The sequence below is a fragment of the Tachyglossus aculeatus genome, chromosome 4 (assembly GCF_015852505.1).
Source record: "Tachyglossus aculeatus isolate mTacAcu1 chromosome 4, mTacAcu1.pri, whole genome shotgun sequence".
NCBI classification, from domain to species: Eukaryota; Metazoa; Chordata; class Mammalia; order Monotremata; family Tachyglossidae; genus Tachyglossus; species Tachyglossus aculeatus.
Genome location: NC_052069.1, coordinates 28,507,374 through 28,527,073, shown reverse-complemented (window position 1 = coordinate 28,527,073; position 19,700 = coordinate 28,507,374). Strand labels below are relative to the sequence as shown.

Genomic DNA, 19,700 nt, shown 5'->3' with positions numbered 1-19,700 from the left:
TCTGCATGCTGACCTCAAATTCTCTTCTAAACCAAATGAATTGCACTTCCAAATCATGAGGAATTAATAAGGGCTGATAGCAATGAGGAGGGCATACAGGTGAAAAGCATCATGGCACTTGGTAGGAAATGGCCTCAGACTCTACTCTTGAACGCAACACCAGTGTGGCCAAATATACTAAAAGGATAGTGGAATCAATAGGATATAATCCTTCCAATAAATAAATCATTTATAATTGGTATTAATCAAAGGGTTTGGAGCGAGACAATGAGGTTGGAATGATTTTAGATGGAGTTAGGGTGGGCGGAAAAATCTCCTCACTCTTAGTTAGGCAGAAAAGTGTTCTGGAAAGAAGTTTCCAAAACATTTGACAAGAGAAGGGAGGGAAGTTGAATTCAGTGGTAGTGAACCTCTATTTGTCCATTTTAAACATAATTACTCATATTGTAGACAAATATAATGCAACTATTGGAGGCTGCTAGCATTCAGTTACTTAGCATCTTTCAGAAACAGAATTTAGAAATAGAAGAATTGCTTTTTGGAAAAGAAAACTGAATTCCAAAGTACCAGTTTTCCTATCACGTGAGGATTCTGTTCCTGCAAAAGCCTTGGTTTAAGGAAAATTTATCCATTCCAAATCCCCGTGTCAGCGCATAATCCATTTCCTCAATAGCAGAAATAAACTGGTGGCTTTGGGAAAAGCATCCCTTAGTTCCTTAATCATGCTCTTCCCAAATCACTTTCTGGAAAGTTATTTGGGGGTAAGGAAACTTCAAACATTGCTTATTTGAAAGACTAGATATTGCCATTAGTTCAGTTGCTTTCAGTTTCAGAAATTATCTTAGTAGGGTTGTTTGCATTGTTGTTCTAAAATGATGCACTGAACTGGAAGGTTTAACCTATAAGCAGGTATAGTTGAAAAGTGTTGATGCAAACCTGCTCTTTTCTACATTATGCACATGTCAAAATTGTATCTTGTGCTGTTCCTTTCTTCCACTTTCTGGTCTATGCACTAAAGTTCAGTTCTGCATTTTGATATTATGAGCTTTTTAAAGCCCCGTCTCAAAAGACCACACCTTCCCTAGTGAATGCACGCCAGGGAGGTCTATCAGTCTGCTGGGGTGGAATCCCATCTCGGGCACATCCTGGGAGATATACCTCATTTATTATATTTTTAAAGTATTCCTTAGCCTCCCCCTCCCCACTGACTCTTTATAGTGTTCTCATTCAATCAGTCAATAAATGTTATTTATGGAGCATTTACAATGTGTAGAACACTGACCTAAGCATTCATTCATTCATTCAATGGAATTTAATGAGCGCTTCCTGTGTGCAGAGCACTGTACCAAGCGCTTGGGAAGTACAAATTGGCAACTACAGAGACGGTCCCTACCCAACAACGAGCTCACAGTCTAGAGCACCTGGGAGAGTACAATACCACAGAATTAGCAGACACATCGCCTGCCCTTAATGGGTTTGCAGTTTAGAGTTCTCCTCGGTCACCTTCCCTCTTCCATTCACCATCCATTCGACTCACATGGTCCTACCCGAAAAAGTTGTGAGGCAATTTAGTTTTATCCCAGGCAGGTAGCATTGCTGCAGTCTACATGATCCTTGTTTCTGGTCCAGTTTTGCATAATAATAATAATAATAATGGCATTTGTTAAGCGCTTACTATGTGCAAAGCATTGTTCTAAGCGCTGGGGAGGATACAAGGTGATCAGGTTGTCCCATTTGGGGTTCACAGTCTTAATCCCCATTTTACAGATGAGGTAACTGAGGCACAGAGAAGTTAAGTGACTTGCCCAAGGTCACACAACTGACAAGTGCTAACTATCAGCAAGGATTAGAACCCATGACCTCTGACTCCCAAGCTCAGGCTCTTTGCACTAAGCTATGCTGCTCCTCAACTTCTCTGCAAATAACTTCTCTGTGCCTCAGTTCCCACAACTGCAAAATGGAGATTCAATAACTGTTCTCTGAGTGACATATGGGACCTGATGTTATTGTATACAACCCAGTGCTTAGTATAGTGCTTGGTACATAGTGAGTGCCCAACAAATACCACAATACTATCACTTCTCCACTTCAGTTTGCCTTTGATGGCCATTTACTACAGAGCAAATCTTTTCCATCAACTTGACAGATGTTTACGATTTACCTCAACAGTGTTTAATTTATACATTTATGTATGCACAGAGATAATTAATATCATAGCTAGATTGAGAAGAAACTCAAACTGTTCATTTGTGAAAATGTCAAGTAAATTAAAAACCCTGGAATTACTGTGATCAACATACCAGCACAATGTAGTGTTCAAGAAGACTGGTGCTGGGTTACTGCTAAGACCAAAAGAATTACATTAGTGTAATTTTTTTCTTCTTTGTGCTATACTTCAGGTACAAATGACTAGGCTTTTAATGGCTGAGACATTTATAATCTATTCCCCTTTTGCTATTGAAATCTACATAGACCATGTGGCATTCCAGTTGCTCTTTAGATTTAGTAAATAAGTTAAACACCTGAGATTTTATAGAAAAGATAGCTATCTTAAACTCCATGCCTACTGAGATTATGGCAATCCACTGAGGTTAGCTGCATTTTTGAGATATTCTTAGCTGGAGAACTTGAAAGCTTTATTAATTTTCATTTGCTTTTATTCCTTTAACTACTGAACTGGACACTAATCTATCAGTCAGTTGCTGGAAAATTACCTTATTTATATACAGTGGCAAATGGGATTTTAAGCATTGTTCAAAGAATCAAGGTAGCTCTTCACCAAGGTAAAAAAAAAGTATCTGCGAGAGATAAATTGAAAATAATTTTCTACTGAATCAAAATAGGTAAACTGAGGTAATAGTTTGGTCTTCAGTCTACTGGGTGGAGTGTTGGCTTTCTCGTTTTTTTCTCATGTTGTTTTAAAATCCATTCTCTTCAGTAAGAGTACAACTGATATATTCCCCTTCGGTTCATCCTCTCTGATGATTCCAGTGATCCTATCCAGGATATAAATCAAAATCCATGAGGGCTGGCATAATGGATCTTGTTGCCAAGACTGGAATTCAAATATGTTATTGAAATCAAAGAATGCAGTGATCCCAGGATGAGTGCACCAGGCCATTTTTCAGGATGCTGGGACCTCTTTGTGGAAATCAAGCAATAGTATTCATTTAGTCCTTACTGTGAGCAGAGCACTGTACTAAGCACTTGGGGAAGTACAGTGTAACAGATTTGGTAGACACAGTCCCCACACAAAATGAACTTATAGTCTAGAGGGGGAAAAGGACATTAATATAAATAAATAATTTATCACATATATTGCATAGATATATACATTAGGGCTGTGGAACCGAGGATGGGTGGAATATGAATTGCCCAAAGGTCACAAATCCCAATACATAGATGATGCAGAAGACAGCACTGTCCCTATTTCACTGGGCTCACAATTTTAATCCTCATTTTACAGATGAGATAACTGAGCACAGAGAAGTTAAGTGACTTGCCCAAAGTCACACAGCAGACAAGTGGCAAAGCGAGGTTTAGAACCCAGGTCCTCTGACTCCCACCCATACCTCCCCCTTTACCCAGCTCTTCCCTTGACTTCAAGCCACTTCCTTCCCATCTGTTTTCTAGATAGACCACTTAGAGAATTGGTAGGGCATTTTTTCAGAGTTTCCTAAGTAAAAATTCAAAGTCTTTTTCCAAGGCGAATACAAAGTTCAGTGAAAAACAAAGCTGAAGATTATCCATCTGAATCTCATTATTATTATTATTAATAATAACAATAATAATAATTTTCTTAAAGTGCTTACCAGGTACCCGACACTGTACTAAGCACTGGGATAGATACAAACTAATCAGATTAGACACAGTCCCTGTCCCACATGGGGTTCACAGTCTTATTCCCCATTTTACAGATGAGGTAGCTGAGGCCCAGAGAAGTTAAGTGACTAGCCCAAGGTCACACAGAAGACAAGAGGTGAAGCTGGGATTAGAATCCAGGTCCTCTGGCTTCTTGGCCCATGCTCTTTCCCTTAGGCCAAAATGCTTCTCTTCCCAGAAATTCTACAGAAGTCATTTTTTGTGAGAAAGCCAAGAGCCCCGCAGCACATACTGAATCTATTCCCAACCATAAAGAGGTTAATAGGAGAATCAAGAATTTATTAGATGGTGTAATGGGGGGTAATATCGAACTTTCCTGGTTGTCAATTTCTAGGACTAAAATGAAAAACATATTCATTTTTTAATATGTCTGTATGTTACACTTGTTTTATTAGAGGAATGGTATGAGTTTTCAGAGTTGATTTGATTTTTTACAAGGGTAAAATACCAATTGAAAACAATAATGGCTACACATATTGAGTTAGTTTCATTTTGTGCACTGCGTAAAACCAGTTTTATTTCATTTTGTATTTTTAACTCTTACCATTTTGCGGTAATGCTACTTTCCATCACTAATGCCTGAGAATGGAAAGTCCTTCAGACACACAAAATGGAATTAAGCATTCTTCTGAAGATATTATATTTCTAAGTGTAAGTGGATAGTATTTTTAATGGAGCTGTAAAAAGAGAGTGCAAAGTTTCTATTCAGAAGAAAGTTTGAACTATGATGAAACCCTTGCTCAAAATGGAAAGTTCCCTTGTTCACTGCTTACTTTTCCCCATTACACTGAAACCCTCCTTAAAGGAAATCACTGAAGTATTCAGGCCAAAAGAGGAGAGACAAGAATGAAGTTTCCCTAAACTGGGTTTTGGCTAGGCATGAGTTCTAAGAGCTTCTTGCTGGGACTTCCAAGAACATTCATTTGCCAATGAATACACACACACACACACACACACACACACACACACACACACACACAATATTGCCCTGAATCTATATAACACACACACACACACACACACATACACACACACTATTGCCCTGAATCTAAATGCCAGCCTTCACTTCACTTTTCTATTACATTTTTTGGCACATAGTATCTGCCCAATAAATGCCATTAATTGGCACACACACACACACACACACACTATTGCCCTGAATCTAAATACCAGCCTTCACTTCTTCACTTTTCTATTACATTTTTAGCATATACTATCTGCCCAATAAATGCCATTAATTGGCACATACGCACGCACGCACGCACACACACATGCGCGCGCGCACACACACACACACACACACACACACACACACACACACTATTGCCCTGAATCTAAATACCAGCCTTCACTTTTACATTGTTTGGCACACACTATCGGCCCAATAAATGCCATTAATTGGTATGACAGCATACGGAAGTCCATTTGAACTTGGAAATCTAGATCCAACTCGAGGGATGGGAATTCCAACCCCTTTCTCTCCCACTCCAGAGCCATTGGATTCCTTTCCCAGGTCCCTACTCAAACTGGCTCTGCTTCCGATCCAAAGGTTTAACTGCCACCATCTCTCTAATAGCACCCTCCTGATGTGTGCCCTGAGACAGTCGCCTCAATCCAGTAACCATCTAATGATAATAATAATAACAATAATAATATCTGTGCTATTTGTTAAGCATTTTCTGTACCAAGAGCTGAGGTAGACACAACATGAACAGATTAAACACAGTCCCTGGTCCATATGGTGTCCATAGTCTAAATTGGAGGGAGAACAGACATGTGATCTTTATTTCATGGATGATGAAACTGGGGCCCAGGGAAGTTAGGAGACTTGCCTAAGGTTAAACAGCAGGCAAGTAGCGGAGTCAAGATTATAACGCAGGTCCTCTGGCTCCTGAGCCCATGCTCTTTCCACTAGGCCAAGCTGAAGCCAGCCTGTGTTTTTAAATTCTCATAAAAGGTCACCTCCTCCAAGAGGCCTTCCCTCAATAATCCTCACCTTCTCCTTCACATTCATTCATTCATTCAATCGTATTTATTGAGCGCTTACTGTGTGCAGAGCACTGTACTAAGCGCTTGGGAAGTACAAGTTGGCAACGTATAGAGCTGGTCCCTACCCGCTACCCTTAGCACCAAATTTTGACTTATGTACTCATGTTTTTCTGACTTTTGTGGTGGGATCCATATTTTTACTCTTTTTATTGATTCACGCATACTGATTGGGTAAATGGGATTGCTAGTTAGTTTAATTCCCTGGCTTTAGATCGTTCAGTTTCTCAGAACTGATGCCTCTAGATCCCCTTCAATCGATCTTGCGATATATTCTTACAAAATCAGTTTTAACCTGACTGTGGGCGGGCTCTGACCCAACCTAGAGTTAATCTGTGATCTGTGCACACCCTAATCTGAACTGTGTATATGGGTGTGTGTGTGTGTAAGTGAGAGAGAGAGAGAAAAGGGTGGGGGGGAAGAGTGTGTGTTTGAGAGGGCGAGTGTGTGTGTGAGGGCATGTGTGTTTGAGATGGGGAGAATGAGTGCTTGTATGTGTGTGAGTGTGTATGTGTGAGCCTTTGTGGGAGGGAGGAGAGAGAGTGTGTGTGTGTTTGTGTGTGTCTGTGAGCACGCACCCACTCCATTGTGAAGAGCTACAGCAGTAGGGTGCTGCTTTGGGTTCTGGACTGATGCCCATTTCTTATCAGAAAGTCAGGCATGACTTCAGACACACACAGCAGCCTAAGCCAGTTTCTACGCAAGAGAAATAGAAATGGGGTGAGAATCTGTGATCTTTCAGTTTGGCAGATAGTTGCCACCACTTACTGAGCTTCCCACCTGATTGCAGATATTTTGTAGCTGCGAAGAAAAGGTTTATCGTGAAAATGATTTTATCTTGGTTTTGATTTTAATGCTGAGGCTGACAGCAATTCTTTCCTATTTTTTCAGTCACGTGAGGTGGTTGGGCTGAAGGTTATGTAAAGGGTTCTGGAGGGGATTCAGAGGGTTAAACTAAATTATTCAACTGACACCTGATTTCCAAATTCTAATGTGTTTTGGCTGGTAACTGTATCTCTTAAATACCCACAGAAATTCTCTTTCAAGGAATCTCAATTTTATCTCAAATTGTTGCAAATGAATCCAAGGAAGGTAAAGAATTTTCGGCTGAAAATACTCTTGGGAGAAGAAGAGAAAATTTGTTTCTAGTTAGACAATGTAGATTCCAAAATGAAAATATAAATCTTAATATTTATTAACTGAACATTGCCAAGGAAACACTCGGAAGCCCAACTTTTCATTTTCTGAAGGAAGCATTTCTAAGAAGAGAGAAGCAGCATCGTCTAGTTAAAAGAGCACAGGGCTAGGAGTCAGGAGACCTGGGTTCTAATCCAGATTTCAATCCATACTTCATGCTGCTGCCCGGATTATCTTTGTCCAGAAACGCTCTGGACATATTACTCCCCTCCTCAAAAACCTCCAATGGCTACCGATCAATCTGCGCATCAGACAGAAACTCCGCACCCTGGGCTTCAAGGCTGTCCATCACCTCGCCCCCTCCTACCTCACCTCCCTTCTCTCCTTCTACTGCCCAGCCCGCACCCTCCGCTCCTCCACCACTAATCTCCTCACTGTACCTCGCTCTCGCCTGTCCCGCCATCGACCCCCGGCCCACGTCATCCCCCGGGCCTGGAATGCCCTCCCTCTGCCCATCCGCCAAGCTAGCTCTCTTCCTCCCTTCAAGGCCCTGCTGAGAGCTCACCTCCTCCAGGAGGCCTTCCCAGACTGAGCCCCTTCTTTCCTCTCCCCCTCGTCCCCCTCTCCATCCCCCCGTCTTACCTCCTTCCCTTCCCCACAGCACCTGTATATATGTATATATGGTTGTACATATTTATTACTCTATTTATTTATTTATTTATTTATTTTACTTGTACATTTCTATCCTACTTATTTTATTTTGTTGGTATGTTTGGTTCTGTTCTCTGTCTCCCCCTTTTAGACTGTGAGCCCACTGTTGGGTAGGGACTGTCTCTATGTGATGCCAATTTGTACTTCCCAAGCGCTTGGTACAGTGCTCTGCACATAGTAAGCGCTCAATAAATACGATTGATTGATTGATTGATTGATTTGCCATTTGACTGTTATGTGACATTAGGCAACTCAGCATTTCTGTGTCAGTTTCCTCATCAGCAAGATGGAGATTCATTACCTGTTCTCCCTCCTACTTAGGCTGTGAACATCACATGGGACAGGGACAGTGTCCAACCTGATTATTTTATATCTACTCCAAGTGCTTAGTTCAGGGTGTGGCATCCAGTTAGCGCTTAATCCAGTTAGATTACATGTGGGGGGCACATCCCTTGTTCCATTATTTAAATATAAACCTGGCCTTCCTATTAGAAGATGATGCTACTAATGGTGAAGTCACCAGTGATATTCACTGAGCTCTTACCATGTGGAGAGTACAGCACTTAGAACAGTGCTATGCACATAGTAAGCATTAAATAAATGCCATCATTATTATTATTACAGTACAATAGAGTCAGTAATTACATTCTTTGGTCATTAAGAGCTTACAGTCTAGAGGGAGAGATAGACATTAAAATAAATTACAGTTAGGGGAAATGGTAGAATATAAGGATAAAGTGCTGTAGTGCTGGGGTGAATGTCAAAGCTACAGATCCGAGTGCGTAGGCTATGCAGAAGGGAAGGGGAATAGGGGAAATGAGGGCTCAGTCAGGGAAGGCCTCTTGGAGGAGATGTCATCATCATCATCATCATCATCATCAATCGTATTTATTGAGTGCTTACTGTGTGCAGAGCACTGTACTAAGCGCTTGGGAAGTACAAGTCGGCAACATATAGAGACAGTCCCTACCCAACAGTGGGCTCAAAGTCTAAAAGGGGGAGACAGAGAACAAAACCAAACATACTAACAAAATAAAATAAATAGAATAGATATGTACAAGTAAAATAAATAAATAAATAAATAGAGTAACAAATATGTACAAACATATATACATATATACAGGTGCTGTGGGGAAGGGAAGGAGGTAAGATGGGGGGATGGAGAGGGGGGCGAGGGGGAGAGGAAGGAAGGGCTCAGTCTGGGAAGGCCTCCTGGAGGAGGTGAGCTCTCAGTAGGGCCTTGAAGGGAGGAAGAGAGCTAGCTTGGCGGATGGGCAGAAGGAGGGCATTCCAGGCCCGGGGGATGACGTGGGCTGGGGGTCGATGGCGGGACAAGCGAGAACGAGGTACGGTGAGGATGTGATGGATTTTAATGGGGCATTTAAGGTGGACAGATTGGTGGTTGGTCAGATTTGAAGGAACAGGGTGTTCCAGGGCAAGGAGTTGGCAGGGAGAAAGATGAGACTGAAGTATAGCATGTAGGTTAGCATTAGAGGAATGTAGTGCTCTGATTGAGTTGTAGTATTAAATCAGTGAAGTAAGGTAAGAGGCAGATAGAGTGTCTTGAAGTTAACAGAGAGGAGCTTCTGTTGGATGCTACAGGCTCCATGCATGTGGCTCCCTGGGCCTTAGGTTCCCAGCTGCGAGGATATAGGTGTGGGGCTCCATTTTCTCTTCCCTTTTGCCATTTTTCTTCTTTCCCTTTAGTCTCCTCCCTCTTTCTTCCATTTCCCATTTCTTTCCTTTCCGCCTCTTCCCTACCTCTCTTAGCTTCGCACTCCCCTCACTCACTTCCCCATCACTAGTTTGTGTTTATCTGCTATGTTACTATTTCCCAAATTAACAAACTTCATAGCTCTGAGGAATATATTCACTTTGGGATACAAAGTTTTGCAGACTTTTGTCAATTTTTTGCCGAGCTCAAGAGTTGGCCTGTATACCTAGCATATCTCAACCTCTTTATAAATTATGTTATTTTTAGGTGATATTTTACAAATTAGGCCTTGCTCCTGTTTTAGTTGCATCCTTCTCTGCAAAAGGAAATAGATGTACAGCTCAGCAAAATGGGGCAGCTTTTCTTTGCAAAAATTTCCTTTCTGACTGAGGAGACCACGCAAGCAAAACAGCGGCAAATGCATTCAATATCTCCTAGTTGGGAATCCGTGATTTTCTTTTTTTATACCCCTTAGGTTCTGGAAGTGGCAAGGCCATTTATTCCCTTGCAGCTCTGGTGGCAGCGCTGAATACTCTCGAATACATCACTTCTTATTGCCTTTTCAATTCAATTACAATGGGAGCAGAAGCCTTTTGTGAGACTCCAAAAGAGGAAAGCACATTTGCTGCCTTTAAAACCCATCTCGAGGATACTGGGAGGTGTTTGGGAAAACAAGTAAATGATCTCAACTACCACACACCCTGGGCATGTGTTTTAATGGGTGAGCAAAAAACCTGTTCTCCAAGGTGGGTTAACGGAGCTCCTTCATGCTCCTGCCATGGAAGCCAGGCCCAAGGCTTTCCCTCCAGGGAGACCCCCCAAGAGGAAGAAACACCTTGAGCTCCCTCTGAGATTCCAGGAAAGTTTATTGCCTGGCCAGAAGCCTGCTGGGCTTACAAGCCTAAAGGAGGAACCAGGACAGAATTACTGTCCCCACTCCAAAGCCTCATTGAAGGCACATCACCTCCAAAAGGCCTTCCCTGACTAAGCCCTCCTTTTCTATTCTCCCACTCCCTTCTGCATCACCCTGAATTGCTCCCTTTATTCATCCCCCTCTCCAAGCCCTAGAGCATTTGGGTCTTGTCTTGTTGTTTTTTTTGCTGTGGAGTCCATCTGCGATCATTCTGGGTAGTGTATCCGTAGAGTTTTCTTGGTAAGCATATGGCAGTGGTTTTTGTGGTAAGTGAGAGTGACTCCATTTTGTATTATTTGATCCCAGGAACACCAAGTCAAAAGTGACTCCATCTTGTATTATTTGACTCCGGGATCAACAAGGCCAAAGGATGATTTAGAGGAGAAACTGTATTATCTCTCTGAGGAGTTTTGAGGAGTGGAACTGAATTGTCTTGCTGAGGGCTTAAGGAGGGACTAAAGTGCTCTCTTGGGCAGGAAAAAAACTGCCGGATGGGGTTATAACTGCGGTGGGATAAATCCGGGGTGGGGGTGGGGGGTTGCCTTCCTCTTTGGTTTACCCAGTAATGAGCTAAGGAGCAGAAGACAGGCAATACTGAGCAGAAAGACAGCAGGCTATCCTGAGCAGCCCCCTGCTGCAATCCCCCAAGAACAATGGTTAAAAAAGGGGAAAGAACTGGCCCCTTTTGCCCAGTTTGCCAGGCGTGGAACCACCTAAGCCACGCATGGAGACACGTACAGCTGCCGTGGTGCAGCACCTAGGACTTGAATCAGGATAAGGACGAGCTGCGGGCAGTCTGACACCTTGAAACTCCTCCAACGTGGGATCATCTTCACCAAGGCTTGGGGAAAACCAGGACGGTGATGAGCTGAGGGCAGTCCAACTCCTTGAAACTATCATCTTCAACAAGAGTTGGTGCAAGCCAGTTGGTAACTATCGGGGTTGTGCTATGTGTGAGTTTGTGTGTGTGTGTGTGTGTGTGTGTTTGTGTGTGTGTGCATATGTGCCTAACCCCTGTTTTAGTTTAAAATAAAGCTTTCTACTGTAACAGTGGTGTTTGGGTTTATTCTTCTGACATCATTTGAGCACCCAAATTAGTACGGGAGTAAACAGCCTGCAGGTTTAGCGCCTGCTATTGTAGGGGAGCGCTCCCCGGGTGGGGCTCATGACAGTTTTCCATTGCCTTCTTCCATTTAGTAAACTTGAGTCTCAGCCCTTGACTCTCTTCCGTGCTGTTGCTGCCCAGCACAGGGGAGTTTTGACTTGTAGCAGATTGCCTTCCACTCACTAGCCACTGGCCAAGCTAGGAATGGAATGGGTATGCCTCCACTTGACTCTCCCTCCTGTAATCAATACTGAGAGAATACTGGAAACTTTCCAGGTGTGACCCTGAGAAGGGACAGCATTTGGGCACAGATCTGTAATCTACTTATATTAATATCTATCTCCCCTCTAGACTGGAATCTCACTATGGGCAGGGAATGTGTCGATTGTTATATTGTGCTCCCAAGTGTTTAGTATGGTGCTCTGCACACAGTAAGTGCTCAATAAATATGGCTGAGTGACCGACAGGAGCACTAGCCTCCTGGCAGAATGACATCCTGTCCTCCATCATTCTACTTGCCGCACACCTTAAAGCCTAGCCCATGAGGGACATATTCTTCAAGGTATATGGGGCTCATTCGGGAAAGCAACGTCTGAGTCACAGCCAGTATAAAGGAGTCAGCAGAACAATCCCCACAAAATCAAAGATTTCCTAGACTTTCCACAAAGCTCAATATGGCTCCACTCCCCTCAGCGTACATGTCTACATTTCTCAAAAATCTTCATACAGTTTATAAACCAGGATCTCCCTAAAGGCTGTTTTATGAATTGTGGGTTCTATCTTATGCCTGACTAAGAAAACACTGGGATACCAAAGTAGAGCTCTTCAATCATGGAGTGGTGTCTCGCGGGAGGATGAGGAACTTTCCTGCCTAATGAGGATGGATAATCAGCTCTTCTGACAACAAGTAAAATAAGTAAGAAGTTTTATTTACCCAGGCCAACTCAGGAAGCAGATACTGCATCTCTTTTTCTGGTATCGGTTAAGTGCTGCTATGTGTCGAGCACTGGGGTAGATGTCTATCAGGTTGGATACAGTCCTTGTCTCACATGGGGCTGATAGGCTAAACTGCAGGGAGGAAGCTTTAATTAACCATTTTACATATGAGGTAATTGAGGCACAGAGAAGTGAAGTGACTTGCCCAAGGTCACAAAGCAAGAACAAGGCAGAGCTGGGGTCTTTCATTCATTCATTCAATCATATTTATTGAGTGCTTAGTGTGTGCAGAGCACTGTACTAAGCACTTGGAAAATACAATTCGGCAACAGAGACAATCCCTACCCAACAATGGGCTCACAGTCTAGAAGGGGGAGACAGACAACAAAACAAAACTAGTAGACAGGCATCAGTAGCATCAAAATATATAAATAGAACAGAATTATAAATTTATACACATCATTAATAAAATACAGTAATAAATATGTACAAATATACACAAGTGCTGTGGGGCAGGTAAGGGGGTAGAGCAGAGGGAGGGAGTAGGGGCAATGGGGAGGGGAGGAGGAGCACAGGAAAGGGGGGATTCAGTCTGGGAAGGCCTCCTGGAGGAGGTGAGCTCTCAGTAGGGCTTTGAAGAGGGCAAGAGAGCTAGTTTGGTGGATGTGAGGAGGGAGGGGATTCCAGGCCAGAAGTAGCGTGTGGGCCAGGGGTTGACAGATGTTCTTTCTCAGTCTCTTTTGCAGGCTCCTCCTCCCCCTCCCATCCACTTACTGTGGGGGTTCCCCAAGGTTCAGTGCTTGGTCCCCTTCTGTTCTCAATCTACACTCACTCCCTTGGTGACCTCATTCGCTCCCACGGCTTCAACTATCATCTCTACGCTGATGACACCCAGATCTACATCTCTGCCCCTGCTCTCTCCCCCTCTCTCCAGGCTCGCATCTCCTCCTGCCTTCAGGACATCTCCATCTGGATGTCCGCCCACCACCTAAAGCTCAACATATCGAAGACTGAGCTCCTTGTCTTCCCTCCCAAACCTTGTCCTCTCCCTGACTTTCCCATCTCTGTTGACGGCACTACCATCCTTCCCGTCTCACAAGCCTGCAACCTTGGTGTCATCCTCGACTCTGCTCTCTCATTCACCCCTCACATCCAAGCCGTCACCAAAACCTGCCAGTCTCAGCTCCGCAACATTGCCAAGATCCGCCCTTTCCTCTCCATCCAAACTGCTACCCTGCTAATTCAAGCTCTCATCCTATCCCGTCTGGACTACTGCACTAGCCTTCTCTCTGATCTCCCATCCTCGTGTCTCTCTCCACTTCAATCCATACTTCATGCTGCTGCCCAGATTATCTTTGTCCAGAAACGCTCTGGACATATTACTCCCCTCCTCAAAAACCTCCAATGGCTACCGATCAATCTGCGCATCAAGCAGAAACTCCTCACCCTGGGCTTCAAGGCTGTCCATCACCTCGCCCTCTCCTACCTCACCTCCCTTCTTTCCTTCTACTGCCCAGCCCGCACCCTCCGCTCCTCCACCACTAATCTCCTCACTGTACCTCGCTCTCGCCTGTCCCGCCATCGACCCCCGGCCCACATCATCCCCCGGGCCTGGAATGCCCTCCCTCTGCCCATCCGCCAAGCTAGCTCTCTTCCTCCCTTCAAGGCCCTGCTGAGAGCTCACCTCCTCCAGGAGGCCTTCCCAGACTGAGCCCCTTCTTTCCTCTCCCCCTCGTCCCCCTCTCCATCCCCCCGTCTTACCTCCTTCCCTTCCCCACAGCACCTGTATATATGTATATATGGTTGTACATATTTATTACTCTATTTATTTATTTATTTATTTATTTTACTTGTACATTTCTATCCTACTTATTTTATTTTGTTGGTATGTTTGGTTCTGTTCTCTGTCTCCCCCTTTTAGACTATGAGCCCACTGTTGGGTAGGGACTGTCTCTATGTGATGCCAATTTGTACTTCCCAAGCGCTTAGTACAGTGCTCTGCACATAGTAAGCGCTCAATAAATACGATTGATTGATTGATTGATTGACAGCAGGACAGCCGAGAATGGGGCACAGTGAGGAGGTTAGCAGTGGAGGAGTGGAGTGTGAAGGCTGGGCTATAGAAGGAGAGAAGGGAGGTGAGGTAGGAGGGGGCAAGGTGATGGAAAGCTTTGAAGCCAATCATCAGGAGTTTTTGCTTCATGCTAAGGTTGATAGGCAACCACTGGAGATTTTTGTGGAAGGGAGAGATGCCCAGAGCGTTTCTGTAGAAAGATAATCTGGGCAGCAAAGTGAAATATAGACTGAAGCAGAGAGAGACAGGAGTATGGGAGATCAGAAAGAAGGCTGATGCAGTAATCCAGTCGGGATATAATGAGAGATTGTACCAACAAGGTAGCGGTGATAGAGAGGAAACAGTGGATCTTGCTTGGCAATGCTGTGAAGGTGAGATCGGCAGGTTTTGGTGATGGATTGGATGTGTGGGGTGAATGAGAGAGCGGAATTGAAGAAGACACCAAGGTGGTGAACTTGTGAGGCAGGAAGGATGGTAGTGCTGCCCACAGTGATGGGAAAGTCAGGGAGAGGACAGGGCGTGGGAGGGAAGATAAGGAGCTCAGTCTTGGACATGTTGAGTTTTAGGTGGCGGGCAGACATCCAGGTGGAGATGCCCTGAAGGCAGAAGGAGATACAAGCCTGAAGGGAGGGAGAGAGAACAAGGGAGGAGAAGTAGACTTGGGTGTCATCTGCATAGAGATGATAGAGTGAATGAGTTCATCAAGGGAGTGAGTATAGATGGAGAACAGAGAGGAACCAAGAACTATCCCTCGAGGAACCCCTACAGTTAGGGGATGGGACGGGGAGGAGGAGCCCGCAAAGGAGACTAAGAATGAACAGCCAGAAAGATAAGAGGAGAGCCAGGAGAGGACAGAGTCCATGAAGCCAAGGTTGGATAACATGTTGAGGAGAAGAGGATGGTCGACAGTGTCCAAGGAGGCTGACAGATCGAGGAGGATTAGGGTAGAGTAGAAGCCTTAGATGTGGCAAGAAGGATGTCAATGGTGACCTTTGAAAGGGTAGTTTCAGTGGAGTGGAGGGGATGAAAGCCAGACCGGAGGGGGTCCAGGAGAGAGTTGGAGTTGAGGAATTCGAGGCAGCGAATGTAGATGACTTGCTCTAGGAGTTTGGAAAGGAAGGGTAGGAGGGAGAGAGGCAATAACTGGAAGGGGCAGTGCCATCAAGAGAGGGTTTTTTTAGGATGGGGGAGACATGGGCATGTTTGAAGGCAGAGGGGAAGAAGCTGTTGGAGAGTGAGCGGTTGAAGATGGAACTTAAGGAGGGGAGGAGGGAAGAGGTGAGAGTTTTTATAAGAGGAGAGGGAATGGGGTCTGAACCACAGGTGGAGGGGGTGGCACTTGAGAGGAGAGAGATCTCCTCTGAAGATACTGCTGGGAAGGATAGGAAAGTAGAGTAGGGGGTTGTGGGGGGTGGTGGCGAAGAAGGAGGGGTGACTCTGGGGAGCTCAGACCTGACGGTGTTAATTTTCCCAAAAGAAGTAAGTGGCCATATCATTGCGGGTGAGGGATGGAGGAGGGGGAGGAACAGGGGGCCTGAGGAGGGAGTTAAATGTCCAAAACAGCTGACGGGCATGATGGACATGGGCGTCAATAAGGGAAGAAAATAGCTTTGCCTGGCAGAGGAGAGAGCAGATTTAAGGCAGGAAAGGATAAATTTAAAGTGAACAAGGTTGGCTGACTCCCAGGCCTGTGCTCTAACCACTAATCAATCAATCAATCGTATTTATTGAGCGCTTACTGTGTGCAGAGCACTGTACTATGAGCTTGGGAAGTACAAGTTGGCAACATATAGAGACAGTCCCTACCCAACAGTGGGCTCACAGTCTAAAAGGGGGAGACAGAGAACAAGACCAAGCATACTAACAAAATAAAATAAATAGAATAGATATGTACAAGTAAAATAAATAGAGTAATAAATATGTACAAACATATATACATATATACACTAAGCCACACAGCTTCTCATGCTCTCTCTTCAACAGCCCTATTTTCCTACACATACTTTGCTGTAGGAATGCGGATCCACTACGGATTGTTCTTCAACCTATCATCATCCCACATACCTCTCCAGGGCTCTAAACTACAGGGCTTGCTACGGCCCAGTGAGTTGGATGTGTTCTGTACGGATACAAAAATAAGATGATGTACATATGCTAATTATCTTCATATTAGGATATTTTCATTTTTTTAAATGTTCAATCTCCTCTCATCACTACCCCAGAACAAAAAGACAGAGAAGATGGCTTCAGTCTCATCACAAACAATGAGGGAATCCCACTTAGAAAACAGCCCCCTCAGTGGTTTTCCTGCCTCCAGCCTCTCCTACTTCAATCTATGCATTGCACTACTGTTCGGCTCTTCTGCCAGAAGCAGTGCTCAGCATACACCTCTACACTCCTCCAGTTCCTCTAATGGCTACTTATTTCAAACACAGACTCTTCACCACTGACTTCAATGCTCTCGACCAGTTTGCCCCATATTACTCAGCATCTCACTTTACCCACTATTCCTCTGCTCACACTCGTGACTCCTCCAAAGCTAACCTTTGAACTGAACCTTGCTCTCAAATGTCCCACCATGTATCCTTTGTTTCTACCTTTCCCCCAGTCAGTTACTCCCCAGCAAATTGATGTGAACCTATTCATTCAATCAATCATCTTTATTGAGTGCTTACTATGTGCAGAGCACTCTACTAAGCACTTGGAAAGTACAATTTAGCAATAGAGACAGTCTCTGCCCACAGTGGATTTACATCTTCAAAGCCCTTTAAAAAATCCCACTTCCCCAGTGGACCATCCATGATTTTATTCACTCCAATTTATATCAACCCAACAGCCCTCCTTGGCAGACTTGTTTTATGCCCATCCTAAGCACTTAGGCATGCGTGTACATATGTTTATGTGTGTGTGTATATATATGTATATATATATGCACCTTTATATATGTATATATATATGTACATATATTTTTAAAATGTATTTGCACTGTTCTAAGCACTGGGGTATTCATTCAATCATATTTATTGAACACTTACTGTATGCAAAGCAATGTACTAAGCACTTGGTAGAGTACAATATAACATCAATCAGACACATTCCTGCCCACAACAAGCTCACAATATAGAGATAAAAGATACACAATAGATACAAGATAGATACAAGATAATCAAGTTGGACACAGTTCCTGTCCTAAATAGAGCTATATTCATTTGGACAGTCAATTGTGTATTCATCCTGTAATAGTCAAATGACTGCATGTTATATCCCTGATCTTCCTCCCGCTCCCACTCTTGGTTAATTATTTTTATCTCTCCTACTAGACTGTAAGATTATCTGAGGCAGAGAACACGTCTCATGTATGTTGCACCCTCCCAAGTGTTTTGTATAGTGATTCACACAGAAGATGCTAGAAATAATAATAATGATACCCGTGGCATTGGTTAAATGCTATGTTCCAAGCGCTGCTGTAAACCTTAGGGGCTTGGAGGCTAAGGGAGAACAGGTGGCTAATCCTCATTTTGCAACTGAGGAAACAGTGGTACAGAGAAGTAACTTGCCCAAGGTCAGACAATAGCCAAATGACAGAAGCCGGGATCGGAACCAATATCCCCAGACTACTAGTCCTGTTCCCTTTCCACTAGGCATTGCTAATTCTCAAAAGGAAATACCACAGAGTGAACATTATTCCAGAAATCTTCTGAACATCTTCTACCATATAGGATTCGGGGCCGACCTGGAGATTAAAGAGAGAACCTTTTTGCACAACGAGAGACAATTAGGAAAACAGTGCCAGTGGCAACAGTGAGAACAATGGAAGGAGGGAGAAACTAAGAGACTCTCTGGACCTTGGATGTACTGAGCCTAAGCAGGAAAAAAAAAAGACATTTCTTACCTAGTAATGCATGGGCAGCTGAGTGTTTGATTGTACATGAATGCCAGAAGTGAGGATGAATAGTGCCCAAGGACAAGGTGTAGAGGACTAGAAACACAAAAACATCTGTGGGACATCAGCTGGTGAAGGGGTTTTGAAGGGGCTAGGTGAAAGCATTAAAGGAAATGAAACTTGGGAGTGTAACATACAAGCCAAAGCGGTTTAATTGCTTCAGAATGAAAGACCAGACCTTGTAGGCAAAAGTTGCTATGGGAATTAATTTTTTATGGGCAAGTCAAAACAAGGAGGTTTGCAGGGATCAGAGCTTAAAAAAAAAAAACATTGATATCTTGGAGGAAGGGAGAAATGAAGAAACAGAATTGTAATGAAAAAAATTAATGTAAATATTATACTGAATTTGTTTTAAATGGTTGAATGGTTGAACATGTTTTAGAAAAATGATCCATGCCACAGAGTGACATGTGGGTTGAAGTGGGGAGTGAAAGGAGGAAGGGAGGTAAGCAAGGAGGCAGATGCAGTAGTCAAGGTGTGATAGGATAAGTGATTGCATATATTGTGCATATATGTATATATGTTTGTACATATTTATTACTTTATTTTATTTGTACATATTTATTCTATTTATTTTATTTTGTTAATATGTTTTGTTTTGTTCTCTGTCTCCCCTTTCTAGACTGTGAGCCCACTGTTGGGTAGGGACCGTCTCTATATGTTGCCAACTTGTACTTCCCAAGCGCTTAGTACAGTGCTCTGCACACAGTAAGCGCTCAATAAATACAATTGAATTGATTGGATCAGCAGAGTAGCAGTTTGGATGGAGAGGAAAGTGTGGATCTTTGCAGTGCTGTGAAGAACTAACAGAATTTGGTGACTGATTCAATATGTGGGTTGAACGAGAGACAAAAGTCAGAGGACAGTGCCAAGATTACAGACTTATGAAATGGGGAGGATAGTGGTATTGTGTACAGTGATGGGAAAGTCACGGGGAGGACAGAGTTTGAGTGTGAAGATAAGGAGTTGTGTTTTGGACATGGTGAGTTTGAGGTGCTGGTGGGACATCCAGGTAGAGATGTCCTGAAGGCCGGAGGAAATGCAAAACTGCTGAAAGGGAGAGAGGTCAAGGCTGGAGATGCAGATTTGGGAATCATCCTCAGAGAGATGGCAGCTGAAGCCTTGGGAGTGAATGAGTTCTCCAAGGGAGTGGGTGTAAATGGAGAGGAGTGGGTGCATATGGAGTCCTATTTAAGGCATTTCTTAGCTTCATGTAACAACTAAAGTCAAGGCTATGAG

General features: G+C 43.7%; 1 protein-coding gene and 1 non-coding gene across 2 annotated transcripts in view; both read right to left on the bottom strand.

Moving 5' to 3' along the window:
* The window catches only part of ST6GALNAC3 (ST6 N-acetylgalactosaminide alpha-2,6-sialyltransferase 3), a 375,554-nt gene extending 374,421 nt beyond the window's left edge, over nucleotides 1–1,133 (bottom strand). Inside the window, exon 1 of the mRNA XM_038745609.1 lies at nucleotides 1,077–1,133. Coding sequence (XP_038601537.1) covers nucleotides 1,077–1,133 — 57 coding nt within the window. The remainder of the gene's footprint in view (nucleotides 1–1,076) is intronic.
* Nucleotides 1,134–11,664: 10,531 nt separating this feature from the next.
* LOC119928040 lies at nucleotides 11,665–11,802 on the bottom strand. Its single transcript, XR_005450999.1, has one exon. It is a non-coding gene; the product is annotated as a small nucleolar RNA SNORA7 (small nucleolar RNA).
* Between the last annotated feature and the right edge of the window lie 7,898 nt (nucleotides 11,803–19,700).